This window comes from Amblyraja radiata, chromosome 39 (assembly GCF_010909765.2).
Source record: "Amblyraja radiata isolate CabotCenter1 chromosome 39, sAmbRad1.1.pri, whole genome shotgun sequence".
Lineage (NCBI taxonomy): Eukaryota > Metazoa > Chordata > Chondrichthyes > Rajiformes > Rajidae > Amblyraja > Amblyraja radiata.
Window position 1 is genome coordinate 15,425,502 of NC_045994.1, and position 26,653 is coordinate 15,452,154.

At 48.2% G+C, this 26,653-nt stretch overlaps 1 protein-coding gene across 3 annotated transcripts in view; it reads right to left on the bottom strand.

Annotated features, from left to right (window-relative positions):
* Positions 1-5,273: 5,273 nt before the first annotated feature.
* Positions 5,274-26,653, bottom strand: part of LOC116967261 (GDNF family receptor alpha-2-like) — a 145,137-nt gene continuing 123,757 nt past the window's right edge. Inside the window, exons 7-10 of one of the 3 annotated variants that reach the window (XR_004410190.1) lie at positions 25,830-26,014; positions 15,217-15,270; positions 14,477-15,045; positions 5,274-5,288 (exon numbers count right to left, since the gene is read on the bottom strand). Coding sequence is in view for 2 of the 3 variants with exons in the window: in XM_033013734.1 (XP_032869625.1) it covers positions 14,887-15,045; positions 15,217-15,270; positions 25,830-26,014 (398 nt within the window). In the remaining variant the exon portion in view is untranslated. Of the gene's footprint in view, positions 5,289-13,813; positions 15,046-15,216; positions 15,271-25,829; positions 26,015-26,653 lie in introns of those variants that run through there. The other 2 variants (XM_033013734.1, XM_033013735.1) reach the window with 2 other exon arrangements.

Here is a 26,653-nt window from a genome sequence, read left to right on the forward strand (position 1 = left end):
TGCCTGCCTTCTCCCCATATCCCTTGATTCCACTAGCCTCTCTCTCTCTTAAATCCATCCAGTGATTTGGCCTCCACTGCCCTCTGTGGCAGGGAATTCCACAAATTCACAACTCTCTGGGTGAAAAAGTATTTTTCTCACCTCAGTCTTAAACGGCCTCCCCTTTAATTCTAAGACTATAATTTTATATGTTTCTATAAGATACCCCTTCATCCTTCTAAACTCCAGTGAATACAAGCCTAGTCTTTTCAATCTTTCCTCATATGACATTCGTACTCCCACATTCGAAAGGCACGCAGGTTTGTAGGTTATTTAGCATCCCGAAGAAACCCACGCGATCGCTGGGAGAACGTGCAGACTCCACACAGACAGCACCTGTAGTCAGGATGGAACCCGGGTCTGTGGAGCTGTGAAATTCAACGCACCATTGAATTTGAACATTGGAGTCAGAATGCTCTCCGTGGAACAAGAGCAAATAGATTCAGTGTTGTTATAATATTCAATCTTTCAATAGACTGCAAATGTTTACCTCCTCGGCAAATGAGATTATTATCCCAGCTGCTGTTCATATAGTTAAAGAATTCACAGTTGATCAGCAGTAGAGGTACTGCATTACAGCGCCAGAGACCTGCGTTCGATCTTGACTGTGGGTGCTGTCTGTACGTTCTCCCTGTGACCACGTGGGTTTTCTCCGGGCGCTCCGGTTTCCTCCCACACTCCAAAGACATGCAGGTTTATAGGTCAATTAGGTTCGTTAAATTGTAAATTGTCCCTAGTGTGTAGGATAGAGCTGGTGTATAGGGTGATCACTGATCGCCACGGACTCGATGGGCCGAAGGGCCTGTTTCTGCCTTGTGGATAGAAGCTAAATCCACATTTTGAGCAGATTACCTGTGTTTCTGTCACCTCTCTCTCTCTCTCTCTCTTTCTCTCTTTCCCTTTCTCTCTTTCTCTCTCTTTTTCTCTTTCTTTCTCTCCCTCTCTCCCCCTCTGTCATCTTTCTCTCTCTCTTTCTTTCACTCTCTCTCTCTCTCTCTCTCTCTCTCTCCTCCTCTCCTTCCTTCTCTCTCTCTCTCTCTCTCTCTCCTCCTCTCCTCTCCCTCTCATGTCTCCTCTCTCCTCTCTCTCTCTCTCTCTCACTCGTCCCTCTCCTTTCTCTTCTCTTCTCCTGTTTCTTTTTTCTCTTGCTCTTCTTTTCTCTCCCCTCTATCATCTCTTTCCTCCTCCTCTCTCTCTCTCCCTCTCTCTCTCTCTCCTCTTTCTTTTGTCTCTTTCTCTTTCTTTTCTTTCCCCTCTTCCTCTTCTCGTTCTCTCTCCCCCTCTATCCATCTTTCACTCTCTCCCTCACTTTCTCTCCTCCTCTCTCTCTCTCTCTCACATCTCACTCCCCCTCTCTTGCTCTCCGTCCACTAATCCCAAGCCTCCTGCGGTAACGTTGACCCCCGCCAGAGTTGGCTGAGCAATTATACCAGTCATGCATCAGTCCCTGGGCACCAGCGACACTCTCTCTGCCCCTCAGTGACCAAGCTGTGTGAACCCGCTGTTACTCTCGGATTACATCAGTGGCTACAAACAACTTAATTGATAGCCGAGAGCTTCGGGGAGATTCTGAGGTTGTAAAATGTGTAAGGTAAAGGCATAACTGTTTTTCACACCCATGAGGCTCTCAGCTGCTGAGCCTAACACCTGCACCTTCAACCTCTGCACATCGGAATGGGGACGCACATTTGCACTTTATGTTGTTTGGGAACCCTGTAATGAACCATTCATCTCGAAGAACAACTGCAAAGTAATTGATCAGAAAGCACACCTAATGATGATCAAGAAGGAACTACAGATGCTGGAAAATCGAAGGTAGACAAAAGTGCTGGAGAAACTCAGCGGGGTGCGGCAGCATCTATGGAGCGAAGGAAATAGGCAACGTTTCGGGCCGAAACCCGGAAGGGTTTCGGCCCGAAACGTTGCCTATTTCCTTCAGTCTGAAGAAGGGTTTCAGCCCAAAACGTTGCCTATTTCCTTCGCTCATTGTGGCTAAAGGGATCAGGGGGAAACGTTGCCTATTTCCTTCAGTCTGAAGAAGGGTTTCAGCCCGAAACGTTGCCTATTTCCTTCAGTCTGAAGAAGGGGTTCGGCCCGAAACGTTGCCTATTTCCTTCGCTCTATGGAGCGAGGGAAATAGGCAAGTTCAAGATTCATGATTTAAGAGAGTTTATTGTCATGTGTCCCTGTATAGGACAATGAAATTCTTGTTTTGCTTCAGCACAATAGAATATAGTAGGCATAAATACAGAACAGATCAGTGTGTCCATATACCATTGTATAAATATATACACACATGAAGATATAAAACTGATAAAGTGCAAATAGATAATGGGCTATTAATGTTCAGAGTTTTGTTTGAGTTGAGTTTAATAGCCTGATGGCTGTGGGGAAGTAGCTATTCCTGAACCTGGTCGTTGCAGTCTTCAGGCTCCTGTACCTTCTACCTGAAGGTAGCAGGGAGATGAGTGTGTGGCCCGGATGGTGTGAGTCTTTGATGATACTGCCAGCCTTTTTGAGGCAGCGACTGCGATAGATCCCCTCGATGGTAGGGAGGTCAGAGCCGATGATGGACTGGGCAGTGTTTACTACTTTTTGTAGTCTTTTCCGCTCCAGGGCGCTCAAGTTGCCGAACCAAGCCACGATGCAACCGGTCAGCATGCTCTCTACTGTGCACCTGTAGAAGTTAGAGAGAGTCCTCCTTGACATACCGACTCTCCGTAATCTTCTCAGGAAGTAGAGACATTTCGGGCCGAAACCCTTCTTCAGATCAAATAATGAAGTCTGTACAGAATAAAATCTCGGTTATCTAATATTCCTACTCATGAATATCAAAGCTGATGTTGGCTTGTTGTATTCCCCATTCACCATCTCCCACTCTCCCCCACACCTCTGTACCCCTCCGCCCACTCCATTAGTGCATTGGGACTCCTCCCAAAGTCAAGACTAAAAACTTATCTATACTCCCAAGCCTTTCCTGACGTCCACTGAGCGAGGGCTATATGTATATATGTATGTAGTTTGTTTGTTTATATTATTCTTATAACAAATGTAAAGCACTTTGGCCAACGAGAGTTGTTTTTTAAATGTGCTATATAAATAAATGTAAATAAATTGTTCCCATTGTCCCAACCCAGTCCACCGCTACCCCTCTCTCAGAGTGTAGACACACCATGCATCGTATAGTGTATCCCATCCAATCCCTGCACCGACCCCATCCCTCCTCCAACAACACTTCATCCAATTAATTATTTGCGTGGTATGAACCGATGTGCGAAGAGCCTAGTTGTCCAATTGAGGGTCGGAGTCATGGACCCTTGCTCACTGAAAATCCCAACCTTTGTGTCTGATTAGAAGTAGTAAACACTGCCCAGTCCATCATCGGCTCTGACCTCCCTACCATCGAGGGGATTTATCGCAGTCGCTGCCTCAAAAAGGCTGGCAGTATCATCAAAGACCCACACCATCCAGGCCACACACTCATCTCCCTGCTACCTTCAGGTAGAAGGTACAGGAGCCTGAAGACTGCAACAACCAGGTTCAGGAATAGCTACTTCCCCACAGCCATCAGGCTATTAAACCTGGCTCGGACAAAACTCTGATTATTAATAACCCATTTTCTGTTATTTGCACTTTATCAGTTTATTTATTCATGTGTGTATATATTTATATTATGGTATATGGACACACTGATCTGTTTTGTAGTAAATGCCTACTATGTTCTGTGTGCTGAAGCAAAGCAAGAATTTCATTGTCCTATACAGGGACACATGACAATAAACTCTCTTGAACTTGAACTTGATCACATACCTGTGGATAGACACAATAGACAATAGACAATAGGTGCAGGAGTAGGCCATTTAGCCCTTCGAGCCAGCACCGCCATTCAATGTGATCATGGCTGATCATCCCCAATCGAAACATCACCAATTCCTTTTCTCCAGAGACGCTGCCTGACCCGCTGAGTGACTCCAGCATTTTGTGTCCCTCTTCAGTGGAACCATTAGTCCTTACCAGCGAGAATGTCACAGATTTCCGATCGCTGAATGCTTTATGACCTGAATAACTATCGGTAAAACTAATTGAGCTGCTCACCTGGGAACTCCTGAGTTTCACCGCACAAATTTATTTTAAAACAAAATTACTTAGGGCAGACATTCTGTTTCCAGTATAAAGTTGACCAGCTATTACAGAAATGGCCCCAAAATTCGATCCCATTGTATTTTATTTTTTACGAGCGTTATGTGACTGAAAAATAGCATTGAACATGATTGCACTCTTTCAATTCTGATTCAAACTGTATTACTGCAGGGAATGGGATGGCTGTTCTCAGTCACAATCTATGTGTTGTGCAGCAGACGCCTTTTTCTGCATTTATTTTTCAGACAAAGCTAATCCATTGTAGCATCAGAGGCGAGAATATTTGATGATTCTAATCCAGGGATGAATAATCGTGTTACGGTTAAGTAGCAGTCTCCAAAATGCTGTTTGTTCTCCAGCAATATCATTTAAAGATCTAAACACAATCTAAGATCAAACTAGGACCCAAGCAGTCGTTCCAGGTGCGACAAAGGTTCACCTGTATCTCCTCCAACCTCATCTACTGCATCCGCTGCTCTAGATGTCAGCTGATTTACATCGGGGAGACCAAGCGTAGGTTGGGCGATCGTTTCGCCGAACACCTCCGCTCAGTCCGCAATAACCTACCTGAACTCCTGGTGGCTCAGCACTTCAACTCCCCCTCCCATTCCCAATCCGACCTCTCTGTCCTGGGTCTCCTCCATTGCCAGAGTGAGCAACAGCGGAAATTGGAGGAACAGCACCTCATATTCCGTCTGGGGACCTTGCGTCCGGATGACATTAACATTGAATTCTCCCAATTTTGCTAGCCCTTGCTGCCTCCTCCCCTTCCTTAACCCTCTAGCTGTCTCCTCCCACCCTCCCATCCGCCCGCCCTCGGGCTCCTCCTCCTCCTCCCCTTTTCCTTCTTTCTCCCCCCCCCCCACCCCCCATCAGTCTGAAGAAGGGTTTCGGCCCGAAACGTTGCCTATTTCCTTCGCTCCATCGATGCTGCTGCACCCGCTGAGTTTCTACCTTCGATTTTCCAGCATCTGCAGTTCCTTGTTAAACACCAGTTAATCGTTTGTTTCTTTCCTTAGCTAATAAAGGGACGGTCACAGTGAGAACGTGCAAACTCCATAGGAACAGCACCCGTAGTCAGGATCAAGCCCGGGTCTCTGGTGCTGTAACTCTGTCGGAGTTGCAGCACCAGGGTTTGAACCTGATTACGGGTGCTGTCTGTACGGAGTTTGCACGTTCTCTCTGTGACCGCGTGGGTTTTCTCCGGGTGCTGCGGTTTCCTTCCATTCCCCAAAGACATCCAGGTTTGCAGGTGAATTGGCTTAGATCCAAATGGTAAACTGTGCATCGTGTGTGGGATTGGGATAGTGACAGTGTACAGGGTGCGTGCCCGTGTGCTTGTGTATGTGGGTGTGTGTGTGTGTGTGTGTGTGTGTGTGTGTGTGTGTGTGTGTGTGTGTGTGTGTGTGTGGGTGTGTGTGTGTGTGTGGGTGTGTGTGGGTGTGTGTGTGTGTGTGGGTGTGTGTGTGTGTGTGTGTCTATGTGTCTGTGGGTGTGTGTGTATGTGTGCGGTTGTGTGTGTATGTGTGTGGGCACGTGTGTCTATACGTGTGTGTGTGTGTGTGTGTGTGTGTGTGTGTGTGTGTGTGTGTGTGTGTGTGTGTGTGTGTGTGTGTGTGTGTGTGTGTGTGTGTGTGTGTGGCTCCGTGTGTGTCTGTACATGTGTGTGTGTGTGTGTGTGTGTGTGTGTGTGTGTGTGTGTGTGTGTGTGTGTGTGTGTGTGTGTGTGTGTGTGTGCGTGTGTGTGGCTCCGTGTGTGTGTGTGTGCGTGTATGTGTCTGTACATGTGTGTGTGTGTGTGTGTGTGTGTGTGTGTGTGTGTGTGTGTGTGTGCGTGTGACAATATTCTTGAAGCCTGACAGTGACAATGAGACTGATCAAGGCCCAATCATCAACGTGCTCTTGCAGTGGGAATAACCCACCCCCGGGTCCCGTTATCTGACACGTTGCGTATGCCGGTCAGATTGAAGCAGAATCTTCATTTGGATACATGGTCTTGGGTCCATTTGATCTATTGTTTCTTCATCGGTGACGTTCTTCTTAATTCCCCAAATCTCAGATCCAAACTTTGCTCCGAATGCTACTGAGCCATGGTCGGCTTAAGCAGCAGAAACGAGGGTCTGATCAAGAAAGTTGAATGCATTAACAAAAGCACAGAAGCCCTGCTCGAGTGCCTTCAAGGCTGCCTGACAGGATGCAAGTCCTTGAAGTATTTACAACTCTATAATTACACTGTGTCATGAATATTTCATTATCCTCCAACTTCTGTAAGCAGTACCTTGGCGTGTTCTGTCTTCAGATGTGAATTTAAAGAGAGGTTCATTATAGAGAGGAGCACAGAGAGGATAAAGACCTCAACCCTCCAAACCTGCTCCATTTTTCCATTCCCTTCTACCTGTTTCAGTTTAGTTCATTGTCACGTGTACAGAGACACAGTGAAAAGCTTTTGTTGCGTGCTAACTAGTCAGCAGAAAGACAATACATGATTACAATCGAACCATTTACAGTGTATAGATACATAATGGTGACGTTTTAGATCAGGAGTTCTCCAGAGATGCTGCCCCACCCGCTGAGTCACTCCAGCACCTTGCGTCTTTTTTTCGCAAAGCAACACTTGCAGTTCCTTGCATCTACTCCATTATTCAATTGCCTTCTGGTTTGTAGATTCTGTGAATTTGTTCTAATGTTCATCGGTCTGAAGAAGGGTTTCGTGCCGAAACGTTGCCTATTTCCTTCGCAAAAACATCTGTGAGAAGATTACGGAGAGTCGGATTGTCAAGGAAGACTCTCTCTAACTTCTACAGGTGCACAGTAGAGAGCATGCTGACCGGTTGCATCGTGGCTTGGTTCGGCAATTTGAGCGCCCTGGAGAGGAAAAGACTACAAAAAGTAGTAAACACTGCCCAGTCCATCATCGGCTCTGACCTTCCTTCCATCGAGGGGATTTATCGCAGTTGCTGCCTCAAAAAGGCTGGCAGTATCATCAAAGACCCACACCATCCTGGCCACACACTCATCTCCCTGCTACCTTCAGGTAGAAGGTACAGGAGCCTGAAGACTGCAACAACCAGGTTCAGGAATAGCTACTTCCCCACAGCCATCAGGCTATTAAACCTGGCTCAGACAAAACTCTGATTATTAATAATCACTTTCTGTTATTTGCACTTTACCAGTTTATGTATTCATGTGTGTATATATTTATACAATGGTATATGGACACATTTATCTGTTCTGTAGTAAATGCCTACTATGTTCTGTGTGCTTAAGCAAAGCAAGAATTTCATTGTCCTATACAGGGACACATGACAATAAACTCACTTGAACTTGAACTTGAAATACTAATTCAGTGCGGAGGTAGACAAAAGTGCTGGAGAAACTCAGCGGGTGCAGCAGCATCTATGGAGCGAAGGAAATAGGCAACGTTTCGGGCCGAAACCCGGAAGGGTTTCGGCCCGAAACGTTGCCTATTTCCTTCAGTCTGAAGAAGGGTTTCGGCCCGAAACGTTGCCTATTTCCTTCAGTCTGAAGAAGGGTTTCGGCCTGAAACGTTGCCTATTTCCTTCAGTCTGAAGAAGGGTTTCGGCCCGAAATGTTGCCTATTTCCTTCAGTCTGAAGAAGGGTTTCGGCCTGAAACGTTGCCTATTTCCTTCAGTCTGAAGAAGGGTTTCGGCCTTCGCTCCATAGATGCTGCTGCACACTCTGAGTTTCTCCAGCACTTTTATCTACCTCTGTTCTAATAGAATTAAATTAAATTAATTTAAATTAAATTTAAATTTCTTTATTTATATAGCACATTTTTAGTCAACTTGCATTGACCCCAAAGTGCTTCACATAATTACATTCACACACAGGCAAAGGTGGGTGAAGTGTCTTGCCCAAGGACACAACGACAGTATGCACTCCAAGCGGGATTCGAACCAGCTACCTTCCGGTTGCCAGCCGAACACTTAGCCCATTGTGCCATCTGTCGTCCACAGAAGTTCCGATACCTGAAATATCTCTCTGGCAGAACGTGCTGAGAATCTCCAACCTTACCGGTCTTTGTTTCAGATTTTTATCCTCTGTAATTTTCCCAATAGTACCTGCAATTTGGAATGCGCTTATTCGTTTTTCAAGACAGTAGATTTAACACGAGCCTGTCAGAGAAAACCATAGATTCTGTTTTATCCCCATTATCAAGACGGCAGACTGTCGGACAGCGTTTGTGTTCGACCTGTGCCCACAGTGATGATATAAGGTTGTGTTTACACTCGGAAGACAGTTTGGACTGCATTAGGTCAGGGTAACCAATACTCAGTAACTCACCTTGACCTGCATAAGTAAGGCAAGGTGAGGTGGAGTTGCTGACTCACCATGTTATGCATATTCCATTATTGATAATTGATATAATTGATATAATTTAATTGCCACACAACCAAGGTCGGTGGTATTTGGGTTGCCAGCAGCGGTACAGTAATAAAGAACACAACCACAATAAAAATTTTACACAAACATCCACCACAGCATTCATCACTGTGGTGGAAGGCACAGAGCTTGGCCAGTCCTCCTCCATTTTCCCCCGTGGTCGGGACCACCACCCTCCACAGCCGTTGCTGCGGGCGTCCAGATGGTAAGGGACAAAGTCAAAGTGAGTCCAGGATCGGCTCTTCCCAACCAGAGACCGCGGCTTCAGGCTGGTGTAGGCCGCAGGCCGGCGGTCAAAGTTTTAAAGTACCTGCCGTGCCGCAGCCGGAAGCACCGCAGTCTGCAGGGCCGGCGGTCGAAGCTCCCCTCCAGGGGAGATGGTAAGTCCATGCCGCACCCGCGGTAGAAGACGGCCGCGGGCCGGCGGTGGAAGCTTCTTCTTCCACCCGGGTCCCCAACGTGAGATCCCGGGCTGTAGACGCCGCACCAGCTGGAGCTCTGCAGACTGCTGCTTCGGGCTTCGGGCTAACGGAGCGCTCCCCTCCAGCGAGGTCTCACCCGCTCCGCGCCGAGAGTCCACGCTGCGTCCGCGCCGATCCTTGCTGTTAGTCCACGGGGGATGCGACCTGAAAAAATCGCCTCTCCATGGAAGAGGCGGCCGAAACGGTTTCCCCCTTACCCCCGCACACCACCCCCCACACATAACACACAAAGAAACATTAAAAACAGACTTTTAAACATATTAAAAAAAATTAAAAAAGTTGAAAAAAAACGGACACGCTGCCGACAGGCTGCTGCCAGTGCCCCCTATTCCACACACACATACCCGCCCAGGTTCAATCCTGACTGCAGGTGCTGTCTGTACGGAATTTGCATGTTTGGGGATGATCAGCCATGATCACATTGAATGGCGGTGCTGGCTCGAAGGGCCAAATGGCCTACTCCTGCTCCTATTGTCTATTGTCTCCCCGTGACCTGGGTGGGTTTTCAACGGGTGCTCTGGTTTCTTTTGAATGTTCCAAAGACATTCAATTGCCTTTTGGTTTGTAGATTAATTGTAGCTCCCCAAGAGTGGCATCACAGGTAGATACATAGATACATAGAAACATAGAAAATAGGTGCAGGAGTAGGCCATTCGGCCCTTCGAGCCTGCACCATTCGCCATTCAATATGATCATGGCTGATCATCCAACTCAGTATCCTGTACCTGCCTTCTCTCCATACCCCCTGATCCCTTTAGCCACAAGGGCCACATCTAACTCCCTCTTAAATATAGCCAATGAACTGTGGCCTCAACTACCTTCTGTGGCAGAGAATTCCACAGATTCACCACTCTCTGTGTGTGAAAAATGTCTTTCTCATCTCGGTCCTAAAAGACTTCCCCCTTATCCTTAAACTGTGACCCCTAGTTCTGGACTTCCCCAACATCGGGAACGATCTTCCTGCATCTAGCCTGTCCAACCCGTTCAGAATTTTGTAAGTTTCTATAAGAAACTTACGGTGGTGAAGAAGACATTTGGCACGTTGGCTGGCCATCATCAGTCAGGGCACTGAACATAGAGGTTGGGACAGCCTGTCACAGTTGTACAACATGGCCATAAGGCCAAGGGTGGTGAGTATTGTATTCAGCTTTGGTTTGCTCATCTGATAGAAACATATAAAATTCTTAAAGGATTGGACAGGCTAAATGCAGGAAAAAATGTTCCCGATGTTGGTCGAGTCCAGAACCAGGTTTCACAGTTGAAGAATAAGGGGTCGGCCATTTAGGACTGAGAGGAGGAAAAACATTTTCACCCAGAGAACTGTGAATCTGTGGAATTCTCTGCCACAGAAGGCAGTGGAGGCCAATTCACTGGATGTTTTCAAGAGAGAATGTTTCCTGTGAAATTCTCTGCCTCAGAGGGCGGTGGAGGCAGGTTCTCTGGATGCTTTCAAGAGAGAGCTAGATAGGGCTCTTAAAAATAGCGGAGTCAGGGGATATGGGGTGAAGGCAGGAACGGGGTACTGATTGTGGATGATCACATTGAATGGCGGTGCTGGCTCGAAGGGCCAAATGACCTAGTCCTGCACCTATTGTCTATTGAGAGTTAGACTTAGCTCTTAGGGCTAAAGGAATTAAGGGATATGGGGAAAAAGCAGGAATAGGGTGCTGATTTTAGATGATCAGCCATGATCATATTGAATGGCGGTGCTGGCTCGAAGGGCCAAATGGCCTACTCCTGCATTTATTTTTCTATGTAGCTCCGCTGTATCGACCTGATCAAATACCTTCATAGTTACCTCAAAAATACCCTTTTCCTATGTTTCTAACCACCCCAGCTCAAAATTGTCCCAGGATCTCACAGGCAGATCTTTGTTGCAAAGGTACACAAAAATACTGGAGAAACTCAGCGGGTGCAGCAGCATCTATGGAGCGAAGGAAACAGGCAACGTCTCGGGCCGAAACCCTTCTTCAGTTGCAAAGGTAACTGATTTGGAAGATCCCCACTTCACTGTTGCAATCTGATCTCAGCGTGCAGACTCAGCAAAAAAGGGGAAATATTCTGGGAAATACCTTGTTGAATGTACACCATCTACTTACCCTTGCATTCTTTGTACATTTCTCCGGGGAAATGTAAATATGATAATGTACTCTCAGCATTAACAACCATTTCAAAGACAATTGCAGAGAAGTGCTTGTTAAAAGCATTGCCAGAGATTCGCTGTACCACATACTGTTTGTGAGGACTAATGACTAAGCAGGGGATATGGATGTGATGTGCAGTTAAGAATTAAATTCCAACAACACAGTTTCGATAATTTGCTCTAGGCATTCAATGTCTCATTTTGCTGATTTCTTCTTGCCCTTTTGTTCTGGATCTTAATCAATTCCGTTACAAGATGCGAACACAGGCTAGGGAACCAAATACCGCCAACATCGCCCCGACACTGAGCCAACCTGTTATGCTGGAATGGGCGCAACAAAGGGCGAGGATGTTGCCAGGACTTGAGGGCCTGAGCTACAGGGGGAGGTTGAGCAGGCTAGGACTCTATTCCATGGTCCGCCAAAATATGAGTGGTGATCTAAAGCCCCTGTCCCACTTAGGAAACCTGAACGGAAACCTCTGGAGACTTTGCGCCCCACCCAAGGTTTCCGTGCGGTTCCCGGAGGTTGCAGGTGGTTGCCGGAGGTTGCAGGTAGTGGAAGCGGGTAGGGAGACTGACAAAAACCTCCGGGAACCGCACAGACATTCCCTGAGTTTGAATCAAGGGGAAAACTCGGGAGAATTCGTGAGTAACTCGGGAAAGTGGAACAGGGGCTTTAGATGTACAAAATCATGAGAGGAATAGATTGGGTAAACGCACAGAGTCTTTTACCTGGTATAGAGGGATCGAAAACCAGAGGACATAGGTTTAAGGTGAGGGTGAAAAGGTTTAATAGGAACCAGAAGGGCTACTTTTTTTACACAAAAGGTGGTAGTTATATGGAACCAGTGTATCGGGAGGAACAGCAGATGCTGGTTTAAACGGAAGATAGATGTGGAGTAACTCAGCGGGACAGGCAGCATCTCTGGAAGGAATGGATGACATTTTGGGTCGAGACCCTTCTTCAGGCTGAAGAATGAGGGGGTTGTTGAGGCAGGTACTGTTTGACAGGTACGTGGATGGGATATTTGGGTGTGCCTTCCCCACATACATACTGCAATGATCAGGGAGTAAACCTCTGTACTATCTTCACTAGTATATCTAACCCTGTGCTTCACGTACTGTCCTTAGCCCAATGCTCAAATCCTCTGAAGGAATAACAATTTTATAAATAAGTCCTCCGTTACACACACTATTGACTGCATGATGGTTATTCAACACTGACTATCCCACTGGTCATTCACCATGGGTCGAAGGGCCGAATGGCCTACTCCTGCACCTATTGTCTATTAAGACACAAAGTGCTGGAATAACTCAGCAAGTCAGGCAGCATCTCTGGTGAACTAGATAGATACATTTTGGGTCGGGGCCCTTCTTCAGTCTGAACATGACCCGAAATGCAACCCATTAATGTCCCTTCTTAAGAAGGATTCCCATATTAAATGTCACCTATCCAAGTTCTCCAAAAATGGTGCCTGACCCGCTGAGTTACTCCAGCACTTTGTGCCTTTTTTCTTGTCAACCTGCATCTGCAGTTCCTTATTTCTCCCTCTGGGCATCAGCAGCGCTGTGCTGATGGCCTCTGCATTTTTGTAGCACCTAATCCAAACTCCATTGAGGTCTCCATACTCCATAGTGTACGGGGATCGATGGTCAGCATGGGCTCGGTGGGACGAAGGGCCTGTTTCAATGCTGTTTCTCTAAAGCAGTTGAAACACTGTTTATATTTTGTCCGACAATTTCCGGCCAAGGGAAATATGACCCATTTAATGGGTTTATATCGCAAGATATTGCTGCATTATGTGCTTCTGCCAATTTGAGTGAATTGGCATGAAATTGTGGCAGACACTCATTGAAATTACACTGTGAAAATTGGAGCTTTATTATATTGTGATATTATTAACAATGTTCCCCAATGTCTTGAGAAATAATATGTCGCCTGTTTGTTATACAAAATATTTTTGCAGTTTCACACTTGGTTTTGATCCAGAGAAGAAAGGTTTTTGACTGAAGTTGGAACCAGGAATTCCGTGGGACTTGTGAGGATTCCCAGTCTCCTGCCTGTTCATTGCTGGAGTGCCCGCTGAGTTACTCCAGCATTTTGTGTCCGTCTTCGGTATGTTCCCGATGTTGGGGGAGTCCAGAACCAGGGGCCACACACACAGTTTAAGAATAAGGGGTCAGCCATTTAGAACGGAGACGAGGAAACACTTTTTTTTACAGAGAGTGGTGAGTCTGTGGAATTCTCTGCCTCAGAGGGCGGTGGAGGCAGGTTCTCTGGATGCTTTCAAGAGAGAGCTAGATAGGGTTCTTAAAAATAGTGGAGTCAGGCGATATGGGGAGAAGGCAGGAACGGGGTACTGATTGGGGATGATCAGCCATTGAATGACGGTGCTGGCTCGAAGGGCCAAATGGCCTCCTCCTGCACCTATTGTCTATGTCAGCATCTGTAGTTCCTTCCTACACGACCTTGTACCCCAAAATCACCTCTCAGATGCCGAATGAAGATATTTGACCATTTCTCTTTCAACCATTCCACCAGTGGATTGTCTTAATTAAATTCCGCTTGAACAAGCAAAAATAAATCAGCCATGAATCCGAGACGTTTTCTTGTTATAGATATATTCCTGTTTATGTCATTGAAATAATACACTATACATTGACAGTATAATTAACCAGGAAGCTTGCAGAAGCCTAGCAAGCTAGGGTGTACATCTACCACTGCATGAGACACTCGTCTAGAAAGTTGGAAAACAAAGGGAGAAACATTTTTCACATGGACAGAACTCATATGTTCTAGATATAAATGATATTGGGTGTAGAAAACAGTGTGAGCTCAAACACACCAGGGAGTCCCCAATCACAGAGGGGTCTGTGGTCGATGGATGGCGGGAAACAGACACACACGCGCGCGCACACGCACATAGACACACACTCGCGCACACGCACACACACACACATGCACACACACGCACACACACACGCACACACGCACACACACACACTCGCGCACACCCACGCACACACACACACAAACACGCTCACACACACTCAAGCACACACACACACAAACACAAACACACACACACTCGCGCACACACGCTCACACACAGACACTCACACACACACACACACACGCACACACACACAGGCGCGCGATTAACTGAACTGTAGTTTGACACAACCATGATGGGCCCCACAGCAGTGGGGTTCGCTGAATTGGAATCACAATTCTTTCCTTTCACCTGAGCTGTTGTGACGTGGCACGCGCTGCTCAGATCGCAAGGCTCTGGAGGTTGGAGCCCAACAAGGTGACAGCAAGGTGACTCCCCCAGGGGGGCCAAGACACAGTGCTGGGGCAGCCAGCCCGGTGCATGGAGACAGCAGTTCCTTCACTTAAGAGCCAAGGTCCGAGTCGGTTTGTAACGTTGTTTCCATGATAAGCCTATGGTTTGGGAAACAACTCTTTGTCACACACTTTTAGCAAACAAACACAACTTTTCACCCCCCCCCCCCCTCTCTCTCTCTCTCTCTCGCACTCTCACTCTCTCTCTCCTTCACTCTCTTCTTTAAAATTCAGTAAAATTCAGTCTGCATTCTCTCCCCCCGGGGGGATATTTCTCAATTAAGTCGGAATGGATGTGGAAACCTGAATTCTTCTAGGCTCCTTGAGGCTCCTATGATGTCAGGATTGTTATGGCCAAACTGGAAATGGCCACCCAGGCCACATTGGCACAGAGACATGTACCAAAGGAGTTCCCATTCCTTGGGTTTGTGTAGCTTGTTACTCTATCCATGTCTTTAATCTTGTCCTGATTCAGAGTCGGGACTTGTGCCTGTAAGAGAAAAATAGCGTCACTCTTTCGTCCTTCATACATTAAAATGATTCACCAGGAGGCCATTCGGCCCGGCGTGTCCATGCTATCCCCAAGGAGATCTACACCATTGGTCCCATCCCCCAATTTCTGCATTTCCTTGCCCTGTTGCAAAGTACAAATCGGACTTACCTCGGGAAGGCAATGTCTCTGCTCTTTGGAGATATTGAACTTTGGCCCATTATCCTAGAATAGGAAGACAACACCTAATTATCAATCAATAACTTCAGCAGCTTGCATTGACAGTACACCACATACAAATGTGATGGACCTCATGGCTTCTTTCGCTGCTACACATCTCTGGGTTCATGATCTGCCCAAAACGCTCATCTTTTTTTTCAAATTGGGAAACCACACAAGGAACTGCAGTTGTTGGTTTATTTTTTAAAAAGACACAACGTGCTGGAGTAACTCAGCGGGTCAGGCAGCATCTCTGGAGAACATGGTTCGGCTTCATACTTTAGAAGTCAATGTTGTCATAAGGTCATAAGTGATAGGAGCAGAACTAGGCCATTCGGCCCATCAAGTCTACTCCATCATTCAATCATGGCTGATCTATCTCTCCCCCCCTAACCCCATTCTCCTGCCTTCTCCCCATCTCTGGAGGGAAAGACGGGTGATGTTTCAAGTTGGGACCCTTCTTCAGTCGGACTCAATCACATTGACATTTCCTTCCCTCCAGATATCAGCCTTGCATCAAATCCCAAGGTATCGAGGACTTGGTGATGGAATTGTCTTGGAATATTTTTCAGTCGTTGAGATCTAGCCCGACACTAAGATGTGAAGAGTTGTTTTAATCATTTGAGCAGTGCTGATCCTCTATCTACCTCTTTGGTGACTATCCTTGATAGGACCTTGCTGGCTTTACCTTGCACTGACCCCATAGCAGAAGTGTCCACGTCGCAGGGCTGGGAAACTGGAAGCATCCTGAGCTAATTCTGCTACCACCATCATTTGCCATAGAGGGAGTACAGAGAAGGTTCACCAGACTGATTCCTGGGATGGCAGGACTTTCATATGAAGAAAGACTGGATAGACTCGGCTTGTACTCGCTAGAATTTAGAAGATTGAGGGGGGATCTTATAGAAACTTACAAAATTCTTAAGGGGTTGGACAGGCTAGATGCAGGAAGATTATTCCCGATGTTGGGGAAGTCCAGAACTAGGGGTCACAGTTTAAGGATAAGAGGGAAGTCTTTTAGGACCGAGATGAGAAAATCATTTTTTACACAGAGAGTGGTGAATCTGTGGAATTCTCTGCCACAGAAGGTAGTTGAGGCCACAGTTCATTGGCTATATTTAAGAGGGAGTTAGATGTGGCCCTTGTGGCTAAAGGTATCAGGGGGTATGGAGAGAAGGCAGGTACAGGATACTGAGTTGGATGATCAGCCATGATCATATTGAATGGCGGTGCAGGCTCGAAGGGCCGAATGGCCTACTCCTGCACCTATTTTCTATGTTTCTATGTTCCTCCAGCACCTTTGTCTACCTTCGATTTTCCAGCATCTGCAGTTCCTTCTTAAAAACCTTTCACCGAACCTCGGTACACATGACAATAAACCAGACTGAAATCCTTAAAGAAATTCATGAGCTGGAACGTAGACAAGCAAAAACTCTCAGAGCCAGTGTATATAAAGAAATGCCCCTGTCCCACTTAGGAAACCTGAACGGAAACCTCTGGAGACTTTGCGCCCCACCCAAGGTTTCCGTGCAGTTCCCGGAGGTTGCAGGTGGTTGCCGGAGGTTGCAGGTAGTGGAAGCAGGTAGGGAGACTGACAAAAACCTCCGGGAACCGCACGGAAACCTTGGGTGGGGCGCAAAGTCTCCAGAGGTTTCCGTTCAGGTTTCCTAAGTGGGACAGGGGCATTAGGCAACACGATGCTGAATTGCATTCAGTAAGCTCCTCAATTAGGTCATTGTGTGCACCAAGACTTTACTCCGTGCCTCCCTCAGCCACGTGTTTAGTGCCCCATCAATCTCTGACAACCAGGGATCTCCAGGGTAGACTAATGCATTCAAGCCGACCATTTCTCTTTTCCATATGCATGTATTTTCACCCGCCAAGGCTCAGTAGATGTTGTGGGTGGTGGGACCCAGAGTGTCAGAAACATCTGACAGGCAAGAACAAAAACCTTGGCTACAAGTGTATAATTAAGACTATTATAATACGGATATAGCTAAAAAGCTGCAGTTCCCCTTCTTTGCATCTTAATTTCAGCTCAGGGAACTGAAGGCTTACATTTCAAAATACAAAACATGTTATCTTCCTTAAAGAGTCATCGAGTCAAACAGTACAGAAACAGGCCCTTCGGCCCAACTTGTCCCTGCCGACCAAAGAGTCGCATCCACAGTAGCCCCACCTGCTTGCATTTGGCCCATATCCCTCTAAACCTTTCCTATCCATGTACCTGTCCGAATACCTTTTAAATGTTGCCACAACTGTTGTATCTTCTTTAGTTTAGTTTAGTTTGGAGATACAGTGAGGAATCAGGCCCTTCGGCCCATCGAACCAACGTTCTCCGCACTTTAACACTATCCTACGCACAGGAGAGGTGAGGGGAGGTGAGCTGGGGAGAGGGGAGGTGAGGAGAGGGGAGGATAGGGGAGGGCAGGGAAGGTGAGGAGAAGGGAGGGGAGAGGGGGGGAGGGTGGGGAGGAGAGGGGAGGGGAGAGGATGAGAGGAGGGGAGGGGTGGTGAGGGGAGGTGAGGTGAGGAGAGGGGAGCGGAGGGGTGATGTGGGGAGGGGAGGTGAGTAGGGAGAGGGGGGAGGGGAGAGGAGGAGAGGGGAGCGGAGGGGAGGGGAAGTGAGAGGAGGAGAGGGGAGAGGAGGAGATGTGAAGGAGAGTGGAGGGGAGGAGTGGTGAGGGGAGGTGAGGTAAGGAGAGGGGAAGGAAGAGGAGGAGAGGGGAGGTGAGGAGAGGGTAGGGGAGGTGAGGAGAGGGTAGGGGAGAAGAGTGGAGGGGAGGGGTGGTGAGGGGAGGTGAGGTGAGGAGAGGGGAGGGGAGAGGAGGAGAGGGGAGGTGAGGAGAGGGTAGGGGAGAAGAGGGGAGGGGAGGGGAGGGGAGAGGAGGAGAGGGGAGGGGAGGGGAGAGGGAAGCGGAGGGGAGGGGTGGTGAGAGGAGGGGAGGTGAAACGAGGGGAGGAGAAGTAGGGGCAAATGATGGGAAGGGGTGGTGAGTGGAGGGAAAGGGAAGGGGAGCGGTGAGGAGGGGAGAAGAAGTGAAGGAGAGCGGAGGGAAAGGGTGGGGAGTGGAGGGGAGGGAGGGGAAGGGGAGGGGATGGGTGGGAAGGGGATGGAAGGGGCGAGGAGGGGAATCTTGTTGGAGCTGAGGGAAATGTTGAGATGTATGTGGCTGTGGAGGCTTGGTGTTCCTGCTCTGTCTGGGTCGGGGATACGGGGGCAGAAAGAAAGGAGACGTTACAGAAGTCCCAGTGACCATCGAAACGCTTAGTTCCAAATTACCAGCATCTGCTGTCCATTAGAAACAAGGAGCTGGTTTAGAACAAGACACAGTGCTGGAGTAACTGAGTGGGCCAGGCAGCATCTCTGGAGAACATGGATGAACCCAGTTTCGAATCAGTCTGAAGAAGGGTCCCGACCTCTTTCCGTGTGTAGGAAGGAACTGCAGATGCTGGTTTAAACCAATGATAGACACAAAATGCTGGAGTAACTCAGTGGGACAGGCAGCGTCTCTGGAGAGAAGGAATGTCTAAACATCACACATTCCTTCTCTCCGGAGAACTCTGCTGCCTGAGCTGCTGATTCACTGCAGCCCTTTGTGGTTTTATCTGCTGTTTATTGATTTTCATCTGTTACTGAAAATGGAAGTTTTTCTTCTGTTTGTGATTGCTATTCAGACTCTAAACACAAGGCGTCATTGATCTGAAATCGAAGCAACTGACAGCAGACACGGGGAATGATTCTTCAAACGTCATAAGTGATCAGAGTGAGATCGCAAAATCATAAGAGTGAGATCGGTGCAGTTTGATTTCAGCAACAAATGGGTCTGCAAGCAGTGTTCAGTGAGAAGAACAGAATTAGGCCATTCGGCCCATCAAGTCTGCTCCGCCATTGACTCAGAGCTGATCTATCTCTCCCTCCTAACCACATTCTCCCCATAACCCCTGACACCTGAAAGAGGTGGGACCTCATTGCAACATACGGAATAAGGAAAGGCATAGATAGAGATGCTGCCTGTCCCACTGAGCTACTCCAGCATGTTGTGCCTTTCATTGGTTTAAACCAGCATCTGCAGTTCCTTCCTGCACACGGATGAGTGACGTTTCAGGTCGGGACCCTTCTTCAGACTGATAGAAAGGATGTTTCCACTGGTGGGAGAGTCTCGGACCAGAGGTCATTAAGGGGAATTAAAGGGCGCTCTTTTGGAAAGGAGGTGAGGAGGAACCTCTTTAGTCAGAGGGTAGTCTGACTAAAGAGCTGGGAAGGCGGATGAAGGCTGCAGCAGAAAAGGGTCTGCGTTCGTCTTGGGCTCCACGCCACTGGATCCTGACCCAGATCTGTCAAGGACCGTGTGATGGCTGTCTGTGCACCAGTCTCCCCATGTTAAACAAAGTCACGCACTGGCGTCCTCCATGAGAGGGCAGTCATACACGTTTCGAGTGACCACCGATGACATAGAAACATAGAAACATAGAAATTAGGTGCAGGAGTAGGCCATTCAGCCCTTCGAGCCTGCACCGCCATTCAATATGATCATGGCTGATCATCCAACTCAGTATCCCGTACCTGCCTTCTCTCCATACCCTCTGATCCCCTTAGGCACAAGGGCCACATCTAACTCCCTCTGTGTGAAAAAAGTTCTTCTCATCTCGGTTTTAAAGGATTTCCCCCTTATCCTTAAGCTGTGACCCCTTGTCCTGGACTTCCCCAACATCGGGAGCAATCTTCCTGCATCTAGCCTGTCCAACCCCTTCAGAATTTTGTAAGTTTCTATAAGAAACTTACGGTGGTGAAGAAGACATTTGGCATGTTGGCTGGCCATCATCAGTCAGGGCACTGAACATAGAGGTTGGGACAGCCTGTCACAGTTGTACAACATGGCCATAGTTTCTATAAGATCCCCTCTCAATCTCCTAAATTCTAGAGAGTATAAACCAAGTCTATCCAGTCTTTCTTCATAAGACAGTCCTGACATCCCAGGAATCAGTCTGGTGAACCTTCTCTGCACTCCCTCTACGGCAAGAATGTCCTTCCTCAGATTTGGAGACCAAAACTGTACGCAATACTCCAGGTGTGGTCTCACCAAGACCCTGTACAATGAGTTAATCTGTGGAACTCATTGCCACAGAGGGCTGTGGAGGCCAAGTCAGTGGATATTTTAAAAGCAGAGATAGACATATTCTTGATTCAAACGGGTGTCTAGGGTTATGGGGAGAAGGCAGGAAAAAAGGATGAGGAGGCAGCGATCAGCCATGATCGAATGGCAGAATAGACTCGATGGGCCGAATGGCCTAATTCCACTCCAGTAAGGTGTGTGAGCCTGTACTGGTCGATGTAATGATGTTACCCACAGGCTCCAGCTGTGTGGGACATGGCTGGTGATTGCAGCCTTCATTCCTAAGTCTCTTGACGCCCTCTGCTCCAGTCTCGCTGCAGCGAGGTCCAGTTCACAGCAAGCTGTCAGCCTGATTCATCGTCCCCCCCCATGCGAGAGATTCACAGAGAGTGCCTGCTGCCTATTTTTCTTCTAAGAACCATCCTTAAATCATCTCCCGTCCTCGCAAACTGGCAGGGCCGTCCCTGACCGTTCCACCGCATAGGGCGCAGCGGTAGAGTTGCTGCCTTACAGCGCTTGCAGCTCCGGAGACCCAGTTTCGATCCCGACTACAGGTGCTGTCTGTACGGAGTTTGTACATTCTCCCCGTGACCCGCGTGGGTTTTCTCCGCGATCTTCGGTATCCACTTCGGTGGGTTAATTGACTTGGTATAAATGTTAATTAAAATTGTCCCTGGTGTGTGTATGTGTGTGGGGTAGTATTGATGTGTGGGGATCCCTGGTCAGTGCAGGCTTGGTGGGCCGAAGGGCCTGTATCCTGGAACCCCTGGAATCTCGGGGGTCTCTGTGTGACGGTGCTGTGTCCCACTGATCCTGTGTGACAAGGGGCAATGTTTAGGAGAGGGTGGTTGGTGGGCAGGTACCGCGATGTAAAGGCACTACGCCAAGCACCAGTCATTCCCAGCACCGCAAGCCCCAGCCCAGAGCTCCCACTTGCAGCCATTTAATCTGAGGTAAGCATCCTCCTCCGGTACCTGCAGTGTTTATCTTCAACGCCTGACTTCATTATTAATCACTGTCACCAACAACATTGTTTGCTTACTAATTTAATCATGACTGACCTCTCAGCGCCTTGGAAGAGGAACAGAGAGTCCCCCGGGTGTCTTAACCAAATATATACCTTAATCAACATCCCCATAATAACCAACACGCCATTAATACCAACTCCCCCCCTCCCACAGCAAGGAGCCCCCTCAGTACCGCCCCCCCCTTACTGTACGTCCCCTCCCTCACCCCTTCCCCACCCCCACCCCTCCCCCACCCCATCCCCACCCCCTCCCCTCCATCACCCCCTCCCCTCCATCACCCCCTCCCATTCAGTGCGAATATCAAAGAAACTATTAAACGACTATTCCCCCCGTCCTTAATAAGGATATTTAAGAATATTTGTTTGTACTATGATGTTGGGTTTGTTTTAAATTATTTAGTATTGTAAATAGTAGATTAAATACTTGAATAAATCTAATTTTGAAATAAAAATAGTGCGGCGCTCCCTCACCCCTCCCTCACCCTGCCCCCCCCCTCACCCTGCCCCCCCCCCTCACCCCCCCCCCCCCCCTCACCCCGCCCCCCCCTCACACCCACCCCTCCCACAGTGCGCCCCTCCCACAGTTACCCAAAGGGTGATAGATATATGTAATGAGCTGCAGGAGGAGGTGGCTGACGCAACGTTTAAAAGACATTTGGATAAGTACATGGGTAGGATAGGTTTAGAGGGATATGGGCCAAGTGCGGGCAGGTGGGACTGGTGTAGATGGGGCATGTTGTGGTCGGCATGGGCAAGTCGGGCCGAAGGGCCTGTTTCCACACTGTATGACTCTATGAATCCATAAGTCGCTGCTGCTGAAGTTGATTAAAGGCGTTGCTTTAGGCATGAATGTTTTATAGATATAATACAGCGGCGTGTCATTGTTTGCAACACTTGTCTGCCATTGACTCTTGGAGTAGCTGAACTGTAATACAGGCTCCAGTACCATCCAGAGAGGCACTTTGTTCAGTCCAAGTCACGAGAGACATTAACTCTGCTGTGAATTATCGGATGCAAGATTCTAGTCTAGCATTATTTATAGTCTCCACTAAATGAGTTGGTGACTCAACAGCCAGTACTGGTTGGCATGCAGTAAGAACATCACATGTGTAGGAAGGAACTGCAAATGCTGGTTTCAACCGAAGATAGACACAAAATGCCAGAGTAACTCAGCGGGACAGGCAGAACCTCTGGAGAGAAGGAATGGGTGACGTTTTGTGTTGAGACCCTTCTTCAGACCCTTAGAACAGTACAAGGCCAGGCCTAGGAGCAACCCGACCAGGTCATCGCACTTCTTCAGACCCTTAAGGCGTCATTTGCGCGTCACGCAGGTTTGTGAATCCCAAAATCCTGGGGCGCATCACTGCCTACGTCACCGCGCACCATGCATGCGTAATGCACGCCATGTGCGCGTAATGCACGTCATGCGCGCATCACGTGTGCGTCAGGACGCGAGCGTCGTGCGTCGTGAAGCGTAAATTATGTCGCATAAACAACGCGCAAATGACACCCAAGTGGGGCAGACCCTTTATAGAGTTGTAAGAGCTTCGCATTGTTGATTTCCTTTTCCTTTGGCAAGCCAATGATACATTGAGTAAAAAAATGTATCCTTTGTGGCGCCATCTGGTGGTGGCCACTTATAGATCGAACCCTCATCAGTAGACGTGTAACGGGTACGGGACTGAGTTTGGCGGGACTCATCAGTCCCTGGGTGTGTCCCACAGCAGCAAGATCTCTGACTTAGCGCGCGTGTGTTTAACAGATGTACTTGCCAATAAGGATCGTTCTATTCACAATGCGTGGATGACCACACCATGTCCAACTTCACCGCCACACTCCAAGCCTCATTCATCGAGTGCCTCCTGGTATCCATCAGTTCAAAGCTCTGCTTGCGATCACAATACACCAGCCCTTGACAGCCTCGCTGTTTAAATCCTGACTATATCTTCTCCTTATTTAAAAAACCTTTACTTCAACGCCCTGTGTGGCCTCACCCCCACTGTATTCAATTTCAGTTTCACAACTTGCAGGCAACCCTTGTGCAGGAAGGAACTGCAGATGCTGGTTCAAACTGAAGATAGACACAAAATGCTGGAGTAACTCAGCGGGACAGGCAGCGTCTCTGGAGAGAAGGAATGGGTGACGTTTCGGACTGATGGTAAATGGGCAATGGCATTAGACGGGCACGTTGCCTGCTTTCATGACTGGAAGTGAACCCATTGCATGGCACTGTTTTGAAGGGAAGCAGGGGAGGATGTGTGAGTAAGCGCAGTGTACGTTTGTAAAATAAAGAGTCCCACACTGGAAACAGCGGACTGAAAACCAGTGTTTGTTTCTATTTTAGTTTAGTTTAGAGATACAGCGAGACCGCACCGAGGCCCACCGAGTCTGCACCAACCAGCGATCCCCGCACATTAACACTATCCTACACACACTAGGGACAATTTACATTTATACCATGCCAATTAACCTACAAACCTGCACGTCTTTGGAGTGTGGGAGGAAACCGAAGATCTCGGAGAAAACCCACGCGGTCCCGAATGGCCTACTCCTGCACCTATTGTCTATTGTCTATTCTTACGTACAAACTCCGTACAGACAGCACCCGTAGTCGGGATCGAACCCGGGTCTCCGGCGCTGCAAGGGCTATAAGGCAGCAACTCTACCGCTGCTCCACCGTGGCCGCCCGTACTATCTGCCTGCTAAAGCCGTAATATCTTACAATCATGGAATGGAACGTTGGGTTGAAGTATGAGATGCTTCCACTGATAGCAAACATCTGTCTGCTTCTGCACCAGTTTGCTGACAGCTACAGAGCTGTGACTGATGTTTCCTGGCACTCACCCTGATCGCTGTCCAACCGTTCCTCGAAATGTTGAAAAATTAATTTAATATCATTCCTTCAAAATTATATGGACGATGCACTGCGCTGTGGGGATTCACGGCTTTTAGTTTGGTTTAGCTTAGAGGTACATCGTGGGAACAGGCCCTTCAGCCCACCGAGTCCATGCCGACCACTGAGTTCTATCTTAAATATAGCGGAGTCAGGGGATATGGGGAGAAGGCAGGAACGGGGATACTGATTGGGGATGATCAGCCATGATCACATTGAATGGCGGTGCTGGCTCGAAGGGCCGAATGGCCTACTCCTGCACCTATCGTCTATTGCCATCTTACACTCTGGGGACAAGTTACGAAAGCCAATTAGCCTATGAAGCCGCACGTCTTTGAGGAAACCAGAGCACCCTGAGTAAAATCTAGGTAGAATGTGCAAACTCCTCACAGACAGCAGCCGTAGTCCTGTTATTCCAGCATTTTGTGCCTATCTTCTTAAAGAGTAGGTTTGGTTGATCCCCCGTTCATGCTAGTTCCATGTTATCCCACTTTCCCATCCACGCCCTACACACTAGCAGCAATTTACAGAGGTCATTTAACCCACAAACCTGCACGTCTTTGGGATGTGGAAGGAAACCGGAGCACCCGGAGAAAAGTAACGTGGCCACAGGGAGAACCCGCAAACTCCACACAGACAGTAACTGTAGTCAAGATCGAACTCGGGTCTCCGCACTGCCACAAGCCTCTCTGATCACCACCCCTTGCTGCCAAAGGGAGAACGTACAAACTCCGTACCGACAGTGCCCGCAGTCAGGATCGAACTTGGATCTCGGAGGCAGCAACTCTACCACTGGGCCACCGTGCCATGTTCAGCGCAGATATTGAGGGCCAAAGTAACGTTTGCGTGCTGCACCTATTCACACCAGTCCTGCGTGAATCCTGGGGGAATCTTAGAATCGACCCACATTCCCAAACCATTCCAAAACAAATTCTACCACTAACCCACACGCTAGTGCCAATTAACCCGCTGGTCTTTGAAGACCAAAGACTCCCTTCCTCTCTTCTATCTCCCCCCCCCCCTCACTATCCAAGCCCCTCAGATCACCACCCTTCACTCAGTCCGTTTAACAAACCTGATCTCCCGGTTGCTCAGCACTTCAACTCCCCCTCCCATTCCCAGTCTGACCTTTCTGTCCTGGGCCTCCTCCATTGCCAGAGTCAGTCCCAGCGCAAATTGGAGGAACAGCACCTCATATTTCGCGTGGGTAGTTTGCACTCCAGCGGTATGAACATTGACTTTTCTAATTTTAGATAGCCCTTGCTTTCTCCCTCCTTCGTACCACCCCCCCCCCCCCTCCCTTCCAGCTCTCCCACAGAGCCTACTGTCTTTTTCCCACACCCCCCCCCAACCTCCCGACATCAGTCTGAAGAAGAGTCTCGACCCAAAACGTCGCCTATTCCTTCTCTCCACAGATGCTGCCTCACCCGCTGAGTTACTCCAGCATTATCTGTCTACCACCCTTCACTGCCATGCTTTCATTCTGCTAGTGGCAAGATGTTGGGGTGTTGGGCACAAGGGTCGGTACCTGCAGACCCGGGCATATGCTGAGAATGTTGGCATCGTCTGCCGTGGTGATTTCCTTGATGTGATCGGACGGCTGGGCGCTCTGCACCGTTTTGTCGGACTTCAGTAGCGTTGTAGTCTGGGTGGGCAGGGAGCTCCTCCACAAATTCACATCTGTGCCATTACCAAAAGCTTGCATCGCATTTCCTTAAAAAAAAACACACACACACACACACGCAGTTTAGTTATGTGTAGGAAGGAACTGCAGACCCTGGTTTAAACTGAAGACAGACCCAAGTTGGAGTAACTCAACGGGCCAGACAGCTTCTCTGGAGAAAAGGAATAGGTGACGTTTCGTGTCGAGACCCTTCTTCAGACTGAAACTTCACCTATTCCGTTTCGCCAGAGATGCTGTCTGATCCGCTGGGTTAATCCAGCTTTTTGTGTGCATACACAGTTTAGTTAGTTTAGTTTATTGTCACATGTACCGAGGTACAGTGATAAGCTTTCGTTGCATGCTATCCAGTCAGCAGAAAGACAATACATGATTACAATCCAGCCATTTACAGTGTACAGATACATATAACCATATAACCATATAACAATTACAGCACGGAAACAGGCCATCTCGACCCCTCTAGTCCGTGCCGAACACATAATCTCCCCTAGTCCCATATACCTGCACTCAGACCATAACCCTCCATTCCTTTCCCATCCATATAACTATCCAATTTATTTTTAAATGATAAAAACGAACCTGCCTCCACCACCTTCACTGGAAGCTCATTCCACACAGCTACCACTCTCTGAGTAAAGAAGTTCCCCCTCATGTTACCCCTAAACTTC